We start from the raw sequence: 13,044 nt of genomic DNA, 5'->3' as shown, positions 1-13,044 counted from the left end.
ACATGGACAAAGAAAACAGTTCAGTGGTATCCGATCTGTCACCAATATTGAAAGCATGCGTGTTTGTAAATTGGATGTTTATACCTTTGTGGATGTTTGTACTGTGAATTAGAGCCCCTTATCATACATAGCCTGCTGTACTTATTCTTAAGGATTATAACCTAAAATGCATAGTAATATTTCTCCTAAATCTGTTCACACACATGTGCATGCACACACACACACACACACAGAATTGCAATCAATAGTGATTTACTGTGGATAGTAAGATTACTGGTAATATTTTCTTCTTTATACTTTTCTATATTTTCCAAGTTCTCTACAATGAGAGTGTCTTTTAATTTTTAAAAAGTTACATTTTAACACCCAACACAAAGTAATATAATAGTAGGCATGATTCATGTTTGTATTCCAGCTGGTACCACTCAAGAGTTCGTCAAGGATCATAATCGAGAGGTATTTTTCTAGACAACACTGGGAGGTCATGGGCAGGAGGAAGGAAGCCAAAGCCCAGGGACGACATATATAAAAATAGTCAAATAGCCTTGGAAAGTATCGGTAGATAGTCTGTAAATGTCATAGGAACAGGCACTCAATAAATAATATTGAATGAATATGCAAACTAAATTTAAAATAAATTTACTCAGCATATATCACTTGCAACTTGATCTTGTTTTCCTTTTTGTCCAACACTCATTTCTGGATTACTTTTTTTTTTAGCTATTTCCGAAGAAAATTCCAGGAGACCACCTCAGGAATATTATGGAGTCCCTATGCTATGGGTTATGGAAAAAGGAGACTTAAGCCAGACATATGCACACCTCCAAGCTCAAGCACGGCTGCCTTTGCTAGTGCTGCCCGGATCGCAATAATGAAAGAAAAGGATTTACTTAAATTTCTGGAAGAGCTCAAGAGTAAGAGCCATTTGTCTTCTCCCCACTGTCGTAAAGGATTTATTTGTATATCACTGGTCATAAATAAATACCAGAGGCCAAGTGCTATAAGAGCAGGACCACAGCCTATGCTGAGTGACTTGTCTCTGTCACTTAGATATCATTTGAAAGCAAATGTACATCTTACCTGAATCGTCAGACACCTGGATAAAGCCGAGAGTCTGTAGATTGGTGGGGGGTGGGAGCAGGAGAGTGAAGAAGGAGGATTGTGGCCAATGAAGAGAAGAATAGACAAAGAGCAAAACAGGCACCAGATATATGTATTTTATGTGAATTTCTTCATATATTATTTTTGATACCATTTTTTTATCTTTTTAGGATGCAATCCTCCTTCAGATAGCCCATATTCAAAAATACCCATCTTTCCATTGTTTCCTAATGTGGATGGGGTGGTAATGGGAAAGCCATTCAGAGACCTACAGAAATTAGAAATGCTAAGGAGAAAGGAGCCTCTGAATTTCTTTGAGAACTATTTTTTCCATAAAAGAGACTGGAAAACACAGGTGAGATTTAGATTATGTCACATCACTTAATACTTGGGTTTTTAAGTTCTAACTTAACTAGTAACATGCTTTTTGATGACAAATATTTTTAGTCATTATAGGGGCTGGCCCAGTGGCATAGTGGTTAAGTTCGCACGCTACACTTCCATGGCCCAGGGTTCATGGGTTCAGATCCCAGGCACAGACCTATGTACTGCTTGTCAAGCCATGCTGTGGCAGTGTCCCACATACAAAACAGAGGAAGACTGCCACTGATGTTAGCTCAGGGCCAATCTTCCTCACCAAAAATATATATATATATATATTAAAGAAGTATTTTCAATCATTATATTTCAAATCAGATTCCATAGCCATCTTTCTAAATTTAAGCCCAGGTATAAATATTTCATTTAATTTCAACAAACAGTTAAACTTACTGAAAAATACAATCCTAGGGGGCTGGCCCCGTGGCCGAGTGGTTAAGTTCGCGCGCTCCGCTGCAGGCGGCCCAGTGTTTCGTTGGTTCGAATCCTGGGCGCGGACATGGCACGGCTCATCAAACCACGTTGAGGCAGCATCCCACATGCCACAACTAGAAGGACCCACAACTAAGAATATACAACTATGTACCAGGGGGCTTTGGGGAGAAAATGGAAAAAAATTAAAAAATCTTTAAAAAAAAAAAAAAAATACAATCCTAGGCTTGGGAGTGGGGGTGGGGGTGGGGAATAAAAGAATCATGATAAAAAGGCTCTCAGGTCCCACTTCCAACCACTCTCCCATTAACACAGAGACCAAAAGCTACATTTTAGACTCCTTCAACTGGCTCCAGATTGCAGCTGGGCCAGACAGCATTGGGTGAGAGGATCAGGTCCACAACCCAATGGAGCAACGCAGTGATGGAGGAGCCATCCTGCCCTTGGATCAAGCGCCATTTATGGTTCCAGCTGCACCTTCTGGCCCTTCTTCAAGTTCTGTTGCCTCTAATCTATTTGCCCCTTCCCAAGATACACTTTGTCATCATGAGTTTTAAGGTCTCAGGCAAGTATGCCCTAGTTTCTGGATATTCTCTCAGGAAGCTCTGGCCTTATCCCAGGTTTGTCACAGGCCTCCCAGCCTGAGCAACAGGATCAAGATTTGACTGGAGACCAGCCCACCCTGTGGGGTATCTCTGGGTTCCAGAGGGCCACATGTTGTTCACATCACTATGAAACCCCTAGAAGGCCCCCCCAGGCATAGGGTTTAAGAGTCCAGAGGCTGGAGGAGGGAGAAAAAATGAGGAGTTGCTAATTAATGGGCATAAAGTCTCAATTGTGCAAGATGAATAAGTTCTAGAGATCTGCCATACAACATCGCGCCTAGAGTTAACCATACTGGATTGCACACTAAAAAATGTGTTGAGGTAAACCTCTTAACTAAAAACTTTGTTAAAAATCTAGTTGATTTAAGAGGGTAAGTCATGTTAAGTGATCTTATCACAATGAAGTAAATTTTTTTAAGAAAAAAGACTCCCAGAGAAGTATCACAGTCACAAATGACCTCAAGTTCAGACTTTGTCTTTATCTCTCCAGATGAAGTCACGCCACAGGCAAATATCACTGACAAGATGGAAATAAGAGGACATTTATTCCCCTTTAAACTTATTTTCCAACACTGAACCCTCCATCTGTGATGCTTATCTGTTTATTGTCAATCTCTCCAACTAGAACATATGGTTCATGTAGGCAAGGACTTTATTTCTTTCACTGAGGTATCCCTATCATCTAGAACAGAGCCTGGCCCAGAGAAGACTCAGTATTTTTTGGATTAAACTATAATACAAATTCTTTATGTATTGAGAGCACGCTGGATTGTCTATAATCATCTCAGCAGAGATAGTGTCGCTAGCTTCCTAAATGGTCCCCTTTGCTTCTACCTTTGTCCCCTCAACACAGCAACCAAAGTGGTTCTGTTAAAATCAGCTCAAAACTCTCCAATGGCTTTCGTATCACTCAGAGTAAAAGCCAAAATCTTTACAATAACTTACAAGGTCCTACACAATCTAAACCTGAATCTTCCAATAACGGTAGCCACAGTGGCTATTTAAATTTAAATTAAATAAAAGTACAAATTCAGTTCCTTGGTCGCACTACCCACATTTCAAATGCTCAATAACCATATATGGCTAATGGTTACCATATTGGACAACACAGAAATATAAAATTTTCTATCTTGCAGAATTTCTAACTTGCAGAAATTTCTATTGGACATCACAGATCTAGATCCTCATTGCCTACCTAACAATTTCATCTTCCACTGCTTACTGTCCAGTGCATTCCACTCCATCTACACGACCTCTTTACTATTCTTCTTACATAGCAGACATGCTCTCATCTAATGGTCTTGAGCTTTGCTCTTCTCTCTGCTCAAATGCTGTTCCTCATCTGCTTAGCTGTCTCCCTCACCTCTTTCAGGTCTTGATTCAAATTTCAGGACTCCCTCTCTAACCACCCTATTTAAAATCACAATAACTAGGGGCCAGCCCGGTGGTGTAGTGGTTAAGTTGACACACTCTGCTTCAGCAGCCTGGGGTTTGCAGGCCCAGATCCCGGGCACGGAACTTCACACGGCTCATCAAGCCATGCTGTGGCAGCATCCCATATACAAACTAGAGGAAGATTGGCATAGATGTCAGCTCAGGGCCAGTCTTCCTCAGCAAAAAGAGGAGGATTGGCAGCAGTTAGCTCGGGGCTAATCTTCCTAAAAGAAAAAAGAATGTTTGACATCATAAAGATATTATTCTTTCTTATTTGATCTATAACTTTAATGTGACTTTTAAAATTTACTCAAAGGATTTTTATAACTAAACAATCTGGTTCATACAAAAAAATTAAATAACCAAGAACAGTCAGAATAATCTGAAAGAAAAATTTAATGAAGACAGGGACTAACCTTACTAAATATTACGGCATATTTAAAAGTCTCAATAATTAAAATAGTGTGTGGTAAGGGAAGTTGATAGATCCAAAGAACAAAATAGAAAGTGCAAAAATAGATAAAGATATAGAGAGAGGATTTTTTGTTTTGTTTTTTGTTTTTTGAGGAAGATTAGCCCTGAGCTAACTGCTGCCAATCCTCCTCTTTTTGCTGAGGAAGCCTGGCCCTGAGCTAACATCTGTGCCCATCTTCCTCTACTTTATATGTGGGACGCCTACCACAGCATGGCTTGTCAAGCGGTGCCATGTCCACACCGGGGATACAAACTGGCAAATCCCAGGCCGCCGAAGCAGAATGTGCACACTAAACCGCTGCGCCACCAAGCCGGCCCGCAAGTTTTAATTTAAGAGAAATGTGACATTTCAACACTACAGGAAAAAGATAGATTATTCATTAAATAGTGTACTGGGTAGCCATCTGAGAAAAAAATGAGGTTCATAACTCATACCTTACACAAATTCCAAATGGAGCAAAGATATAAATGTAAAAGGAAAAAATGGAGAGAAGAAGAGAAAAAAAGAAATCTTAAAATACTGAAATAAATTCTGGGAAGGGCTTCATAACTATGACACAAAAGTATTTTTTTTAATAGATTAATTCATAGGGCCAGCCCAGTGATGTAGTGGTTAAGTTTGGCGCACTTTGGTTCAGGGGTCCAGGGTTCGCAGGTTTGGATCCTGGGCACAGACCTACACCACTCATCCAGCCATGCTGTGGCAGCGACCCACATACACAATAGAGGAAGACTGGCACAGATGTTAGCTCAGGGCTAATCTTCCTCAAGCACAAAAAGCAAAAGAAGAAGATTGGTAATATATGTTAGCTCAGGACAAATCTTCCTCAGCCAAAAAAAAAGAAAGAAAGAAAGAAAAAGATTAATTCAACTACTTCAAGGTCAAAAGTCTCTGTATAATCAAATGTGAAATTTGCAATTCATAACACAAAGAGTTAATGTCTCTAATACATCAAAGAGCTTCAAATTGATTAGGAAAAAAAACAACCTGTATAAAAATGAGCAAAGGATATGAACAGACAGTTCTCAGAAACACGAAAAGATATTCAATCTCACTGTTCATAAAAGATCCAAATTAAAACTACCCTGAGATACTATCTTTCCATATTAGATTGACCAAGATCAAAAACTGGAAGACACACGGGGCACTCATAAATTGCAGATAGGAGTTTAAATTGGTTTAACCTCTACAGAGGAAATTTGGCAATATCTACCAAAATGAGAGACCTTTTTAGTGTTGGTGAGGTACAATTTCTCTTCTACCCTCCTAGGGTCCTTGGCTGGACCTGAGAATTAACACAAGACAGATAAACAGGAGAAAAGCATACACATTTTTATTAAATGTTATATGTACAAGGGAGTCCCCACAAGAGAATGAAGACCCAAAGAAGCAGTTAGAGTTGAACACTTACAGACTGAATTGGACAAAGAGTAGTAAATTGTGAAAATGTGTCCAGGCAAAGGGGCTTGGGCTGGGATAGTTAACTGAGTGGGGAAGTGAGTAGGAAGATAAGGGGTTAGTTTAACATGGTTTGTTTGTACAGATTTCTCTCTGCCTTGACTCTCTGTCCCTAGTGATATGAATGTGACTTGCCTCCTGGTGCAAGGGGGACATCCTCCATATAAGGGTTTTATCTCCTGCATTCAGGAAGGAAAAGGAGAGATCAGAGTGCCCATCTTACACCTGCTGTTTTTCAAGTGCCTTTAGCTCAAAATAACTCTTCTGCCAAAGTGGCAAATTTAGGGTGCATATTTTGCCACCTTCCTAACCTAGCAATTCCACTCCTGGTATACTATCAGGGATACACAGATATCCTTGCACATATCCCAAATGCCACCCATACAAGGTAATTCATTACAGGGTCATTTCTCCTAGCAAAAGATTGGGTGGCGGCGGGGGGGGGGGGGGACTAAATAACCATTAATAGGACTAGTTAAATTATGCTTCATACAATGAAATATTCTACAGTCACTTTAATGACTTAAGAAACTCTTAGCGTGATGATGTGAAAGATTTCCAAATGGAAAAAGGAAGATACAAAACGGCACGTACAGTACACTATTATTTGTGTAAAAAGAAGGAAAAATAAGTATGAAATACGTATTTTTTTTCTTGTAAAATGTCCTGGAAGGAAACCCAAGAAAATAATAACACTAGTTGCCTATAGAAAGGGAAACTAGGCGGTGGGAGACAAAAGCAGCAGAGAGATTGCAGTGTATACTCATCATACTTTTTGAATTTTGAAACATGTGCATGGCACTATACCAGGTGCCCCAAAACAACTAAGTGGTTTAGCAATAAACATATATATAAATCATATATAAACTCTGTTTATTATGTCTTTGTTGTGTAATTCAAACTAAAATATATTACTAATCTTCTCTTTTAAATGTGCATAAAGGCAGCAAATATAAAGCCTATCGAGCCGAACTCAGGCTATCCAACTGACATCCTTGCCATTGACCAAATCCTCAAGAAAAAGCAGAATTGGACAGTGACTGATGCAGCTGCTATTAAACAGCACGTGAGTATTCACCGTTGAATGCCTTCCCAGAAAGCATTTTCCACTTCAGTGCTTACAACCATAAAACGAAGAGTTTTTTCCTGCTCTATGTCTTTAAAATAAGACACGATCACTTATTTTTACCCATTGTAATGACGTTTCTTGCTCTGTAATCGAATGGATTCAGATGTTAATTGTTATCATTCATCCTGCTAATCACCTATGGAGCCATAGCCAGCATCGTTTCTGGGACATTCATTTGTTCCATGCTGGAAATAGCAACTAGTTAAGATAGCAAACTGGCAGTCACAGTGAGTGGTGTACTCAGGGAATCATGATGAGTGAAAGGATCTTTATTATAGCAGCTAAAAGAAGAAGAATAGTCTGAGTGTGCTCCCTAGGTGCCAGACACTGTGCCTTACAAGTGCTCTACAGGTACTAATCCATTTACTTAGCATAATAATCCTTTGAGGTAGGCACTGTTATCATTCCTTGCCACTTTACAGATATGCACAGAAAGGTTAAGCGACTTGCTCAAAGGCACACAGCTAGGAAGTAGTAGAGCCAGAATTATAAAAATGGGCAACTTGGCTCCAGAATCCACACTTTTAACCACAACTCTATGCTGCCTGTCTACTTCTGTGCCCTGACTTCTTAGCAACTTTTGTACTCCACAGAGACAGACTGGGGTGTATTTATATTATGCTACTCCCTTCTGCCTTTGACACGAATGCTTAAGCTCTCCTTGACACTTTCTACTTCCTTGGCCTTTACAATACTGCATCTTCAATTCTCCTTGTAGCTCTGGGTCCTTTCCTCTCTCTACTCTTTCCTAACTGTTCATCCTTTAAGTCTTAATATTTCCTAGTTTTCTGGTCTGGTCCTAATGCTCTTCTCTTTATATACCCTAATTAATTCATTTGTTCAGTAAATATTTATCCAGTGTTAACCAAGTTCTAGGATTAGGAGATACCTCAGAATAAAAAACACAGTTCCTACCCTCCGTGAGCTTGGAGTGAGGGTGGAAGACACGGAGAAGGAAATGAGCAGTAGTAACACATTGGGATAAATGGAACTAGAGATGGTCAGTGCTTCATGCCACAAAAATATGAAGGAGTGGGCTCCAACCTGTATCTCCTCATGGCCTACATTCACACTGGAGTAAATGGAAGCTGCTGATAGCCAAAGGCCTCCAGCTGCCTAAAGGGATAAGGACCTTGAGAAGACCAATGATTTGGCATCACTGTACCCCAGTCACAGCAGAACATTGGAGCTGTGTGCACTAAGTGAAGGGACAGCCAGGGCAGGTATTCTCGGAGCTATCTCAGTCTACCCTCCTTGTTTCAGCTGCCACCTAGATACTGATGACTCAACTGTCACTAGCCTAGACTTCTTTCTGGTACTTCTATCTTATCTCACTGACTGCCTGATGAACACTTCTACCTTGCTGTCTCTGCATATCAAACTGGGCATGTCCAAAACCAAACTCATCATCCTCTGCATCAAACTGGCTCTTCCTTGGGGATTCTGTATCTCACTGTTGATACCACCAGGTACCAGTCACTGAAACTAGAAGGCCAGGAGCCATCCTTAACTTACACTTTTTCCTTACTCGTCACATCCACCAATCACCAAATGTGGCTACTCTCATTTTCCCAAAGATTTTTGAAATTTGTCCCCTTCATTTTATTACTACTTCCTTAACTGAGGCCCTCATTAGGTCTTGCCTAGACAACAACCTCTAACCTGTTCCCCCTTCCCCACAGCTGCTCCCCTCCACCCATTCTCCACACAGCTGCTAATGATCTAACATGAAAATCCAACCATGTCACTGTCCTGCTTAAGAATGAATGCTTCCAGAGGAAGAGGGCACAGATGTTAGCCCAGGGCCAGTCTTCCTCAGCAAAAAGAGGAGGATTGGCAGCAGATGTTAGCTCAGGGCTAATCTTCCTTAAAAAAAAAAAAAAAAAAGAACGAATGCTTCCGTATCAACCATAGCAGGATTTTTCAACTATTTTCTCCTCCACCCAACTGAGGGATTTATCTCACCTCCATCAGAAACAGTAGCTCGCTACAGCGTGATTTTCACTGAGGAAAGGGCTCTCCCCAACCTCACTGCGATCAAGTCTAAGGGCCTGATTACAGCAAACACCTTGCCTACCTCGCCTTCGTCACTCCTTCCTTCCCACTTTAAACTTGACACTTTAGCATTACCAAAGCTCCTGTACCCCCCACCCCCAACTCTGGGATGCTTATTGCCTTTGAGCCTTTGTGTATGCTGTCCCCTCTCCCTGGAACACCTTCCCATCACACCCACTGCCTAATTTAATCAAATCCTGAGGACCTACTCAGTTCAGCATCTTCCCTGCCCTAGGCTGGACTGAGTACCATCCCTGGCACTCCTATTCCACCCAGAGCCTATCTCCATCCCACATTTACTCTTATTTTAGTCTACTGTGTTTTTAATATTCTTACAAAATTTCTTATTATCTCATTATTCCCAAGTAAGACACTTTCATTGTCCATCAACTCCTAACTCACATGTCCTCAATATGTAAACACAGTGACTTTCAAGTAGCCTGGAAACATAACACTTGGGATATCTAGAATTGTAGCTCCCAGATCAGATATTTCAGGGTAACTACCGTAAACTTCTGCTCTCTCTCACTACAGGTAAAAAGAGCTACAGATACCTATAATTTAGGAACTGCCCTTGAGCACCGGAAAGAAATGCTAAACCTATGGCAGAAGATCCGAGGGGATTTGATTGGGATAGACACTAAAAATGAGTCCTTTTATGACACCTTTTCTACTTATACATGGTCCTGGAATGTTTGCCAAGAATTACTTTCCCCAAAGGACTTAAGGTTATTTGATGCCTACGTGAATAGAAATTCCTTCCACAACTCTGTATTCTCTTCCTCTTCGGATATCAGTGAATGTGACACAGAGACAGGGAGAAAAAGAAAACGGAAACGTTTCAAAGGATTTCAACAATGAAATGTCTACGTTTTCTAAACAGCTCGTTGGAAACTACTTTTTCATAGATATCAAAATTATTCTTGCTTTTGTCTAATACATTCTTAGCAACTGGAAATATTGTCATCTTCTGAATTCTGACCAGTAAAAACGTTTAAGTCATAACACGGTTTCCGTTTCCTAATTCTCACCAGTAAATGGATGCCGCTCTGGTATTTCCCTAACCACCAGCTGCACTCTGCTGCCCCCACCTGGCTCAGAACTGCCTGGGCCGCGGCAGGAAGGAGCACGGCAAAGCTGGCACGACCTCAGCTCAGGGCCACCCTTCCGAGCTCCTACCAGCCCTCCCAGCAAGAAGCACTGGAGATTACGTGACTGTAAGTGGCATTAGGGTTTTGATTGTGAAAGAGGCCAGGGGTAGGGAATGACAATGACCTTTCAGTGTCAGGGAATAATACCACCATCCCTCAGGAAACCTTGATTAAATGTGGGTGTTCTCAAGGCTCCTTAGCCACACATCTTCAGACCGATCTCTTAGATTTACTCTTAAAAACAGCTGATCTCATCCATTACACTGGTGGTTGTTCTTTAATGCATTTAATAAAGAAGCACATGTATAACTATATTACAAGTTTGGGAGGGGTTGTAATTTTTTATTGTGGAAAAATATACATAACATAAAATTTACTATTTTAATCATATTTAAGAGTATATTATCCACTACAGGCTTTTTTCCTTTTAGGAAAAGGAAAAACATGTTCTGTATTGATGGGGACAGTGGCTTATAACATAAAATTATAACTTTCCAGGAAAAAGCAATGAAGTTAGTGAAGGTTCCCAAAACTGTTTAATGAAATAGCCTTGAAGTAATTTTGTGTCACCTTGAATAGTCAAAACTGTCTAATATATTTGCTGTTCTTTATAATATTATGATGTCAGGAAAAAGAACTAACCTTATAAGTAAGTGACCATGTTTTCTAACCAAAAAACAAGATTAGTGGTTTGACAAGAGTTGGGTTTTTTTTGGTATGGCTGTGAGTGTAACAGGCAATTTAAGAGATGTAATTTGGATGCCAAAATATCAGAATTTCTGGAATATTTCCTTGGATCAATGGGATAACAGGATAGAATATTTTAAAGTAGATTTCTCCTGGAAAATCTAAAATGTACAGAAATACATTCTTTCTATTAAATTGTCACACTGTTGATGACGGTGTAAATTGACATCTCTCTGATGGAATACACTGCAGCAACAGGTACTCAGCTGTTCACTCACCAATTATTTATTGAGTTGCATACGGTGCTGGACCCTCTTCTCTGACCTGGACATACAACAGTGAACAGACAGACAAAATGCCCTGACCTCACAGAGCTTTGTAATGGAGCTAATTATAACCATTGACACAGCACTTCCACTTCTGGAAATTAATCCTAAAGAAATAATCATGAATGTACAAAATGATTTAGTTATATGGATGTTTATCGTGTTGATTTTTTAATAGTAAGAAACTTAAAATAGCCTTAATGTCCAATAAATCATGATACAGCTATACAAAACAATACGAGGGTCATTAAAATGATGTTGTAAAAGAATATTTCAAACAAAAGAATGATATTCACAAGCTATTATTAAGTTAAAAGCAGACTACAACTGCTAAGAAGCACGAGAGAACTTTATGGGGTTGTCCTAAAACTTAATTATGATGGTGGTTGCACAAATAAACTGTACACTTTAAATGGGTGAATTTAATTGTATGTAAATTATACCTCAATAAAACTGTAGGAAGGGGGTGGCACAAAGCTGTTTGTTCTGAAGCTATTTTAACTTAAAAGTTATTTCTATAAATAAATTAGAGAAAAGGACTAGAAGGATATAAACCAAAGTGTTTAATGGGTTAAATTAAGGGTGGAATGGGGTATTTTCTTTTGTCTTATCTATATCTTCTAAATGTTATACAATAAACATATATTTATTTTGCAATAGTACAAAAAACCGCAAAAGCTGTTTTAAAATTATAGTTGTTAAACCAGCTTATTCAATATCTAGGGCTGCTACAAAGGCTGCCCAGGGTCTCTGAAACCTTTAGGAGAGCAAATTAGGACACCCGTATCCCTTCCCCAGCCCTTCAGCTCCAGAGTGCATGCTTACAGAGCCCAGAATTTCCACTGATTGGAACTGAAAAAAACCATGAAACAATTAACTACCCCTGTCCGAGGTTAACACCCAAGGCAATAGTCCAGACAGTTTTTAACCTTTGCATGCTTTGAACCCATGCCACCCATTGAGCCTGAAAAATTCTTGCTACTCACCAGCAGAGGGACCCCTAGCTCCTCTCACACGTAGTGCTTGCTGAACTCAACAGTTCCGTATAAAGTCTGATTCCACAGAAGACTCACAGCCATATCTATTAAATATCTTCCAAAAAGTTAGTTTAAGTGCTTCAAAAATGGACAAAAATGAGTTGTACATGTCAATCAAAGATCATTGTATAAAAGTTAAGTTTAGGATACTTTACTACATTTCATGAAAAAGGGCCAAGTTGTTTGACATTTTAAATGGCTGTAACCCTTGGAACTAATATAGTAAGTAACTTCAAGTGAAGACAGAGAGAGAGCTCTCTGTAAGAAAATATGCAGTGGGGAGGACAGCCCATGGCCGAGTGGTTAAGTTCTTGCGCTCCGCTGCGGCGGCCCAGGGTTTCGCCAGTTTGGATCCTGGGCGCGGACATAGTGCCACTCGTCAGGCCATGCTGAGGCGGTGTCCACATGCCACAACTGGAAGGACCCACAACTAAAAAAATATATACAACTATGTACCAGGGGACTTTGGGGAGAAAAAGGAGGAAAAAAATCTTTAAAAAAAAAAAAAAAAGAAAGAAAATACGCATTGGGACTGTTGACTGGGAACACTAACAACTTTTGGTGCGGGGAGAAAAAAAGCCCGTAGATGAGAGAAGATGCCAAGAATAAATATAAATCAACCACTTTATCTGCAAACAGCTGGCCTTGAGAAAGATAAAAATCCTTGTACTTGTTTTTTGGAAAGGAGCTTTTGTTCAAAATGTTTCAAAAGACCATAAGAATGGCAAAAGTATTGTGTCTTCAAATAAAGTACAAGTTCTTTACTATCTTATCTT

General features: G+C 39.8%; 1 protein-coding gene and 1 long non-coding RNA gene across 7 annotated transcripts in view; one reads left to right on the top strand and one right to left on the bottom strand.

The window, feature by feature from the left end:
* EFCAB3 (EF-hand calcium binding domain 3) overlaps positions 1-10,072 on the top strand; it is a 498,542-nt gene extending 488,470 nt beyond the window's left edge. For all 5 annotated transcript variants that reach the window (XM_070227127.1, XM_070227129.1, XM_070227130.1 and 2 more), the window contains 4 exons: positions 721-914; positions 1,272-1,456; positions 6,827-6,949; positions 9,602-10,072. In XM_070227127.1, the coding sequence (XP_070083228.1) occupies positions 721-914; positions 1,272-1,456; positions 6,827-6,949; positions 9,602-9,928 (829 nt within the window). In that variant the 3' untranslated portion in view covers positions 9,929-10,072. The remainder of the gene's footprint in view (positions 1-720; positions 915-1,271; positions 1,457-6,826; positions 6,950-9,601) is intronic.
* Positions 1-13,044, bottom strand: part of LOC111775619 (uncharacterized) — a 30,652-nt gene that overhangs the window by 16,674 nt on the left and 934 nt on the right. The window contains exon 2 of one of the 2 annotated variants that reach the window (XR_011423162.1): positions 12,218-12,312. This is a non-coding gene — a long non-coding RNA (uncharacterized lncRNA). Of the gene's footprint in view, positions 1-12,217; positions 12,851-13,044 lie in introns of those variants that run through there. The other variant, XR_002811399.2, reaches the window with a different exon arrangement.

This window comes from Equus caballus, chromosome 11 (assembly GCF_041296265.1).
Source record: "Equus caballus isolate H_3958 breed thoroughbred chromosome 11, TB-T2T, whole genome shotgun sequence".
NCBI classification, from domain to species: Eukaryota; Metazoa; Chordata; class Mammalia; order Perissodactyla; family Equidae; genus Equus; species Equus caballus.
The sequence above is the reverse complement of the archived record's forward strand: the minus strand, read 5'-3'. Positions and strand labels throughout refer to the sequence as shown.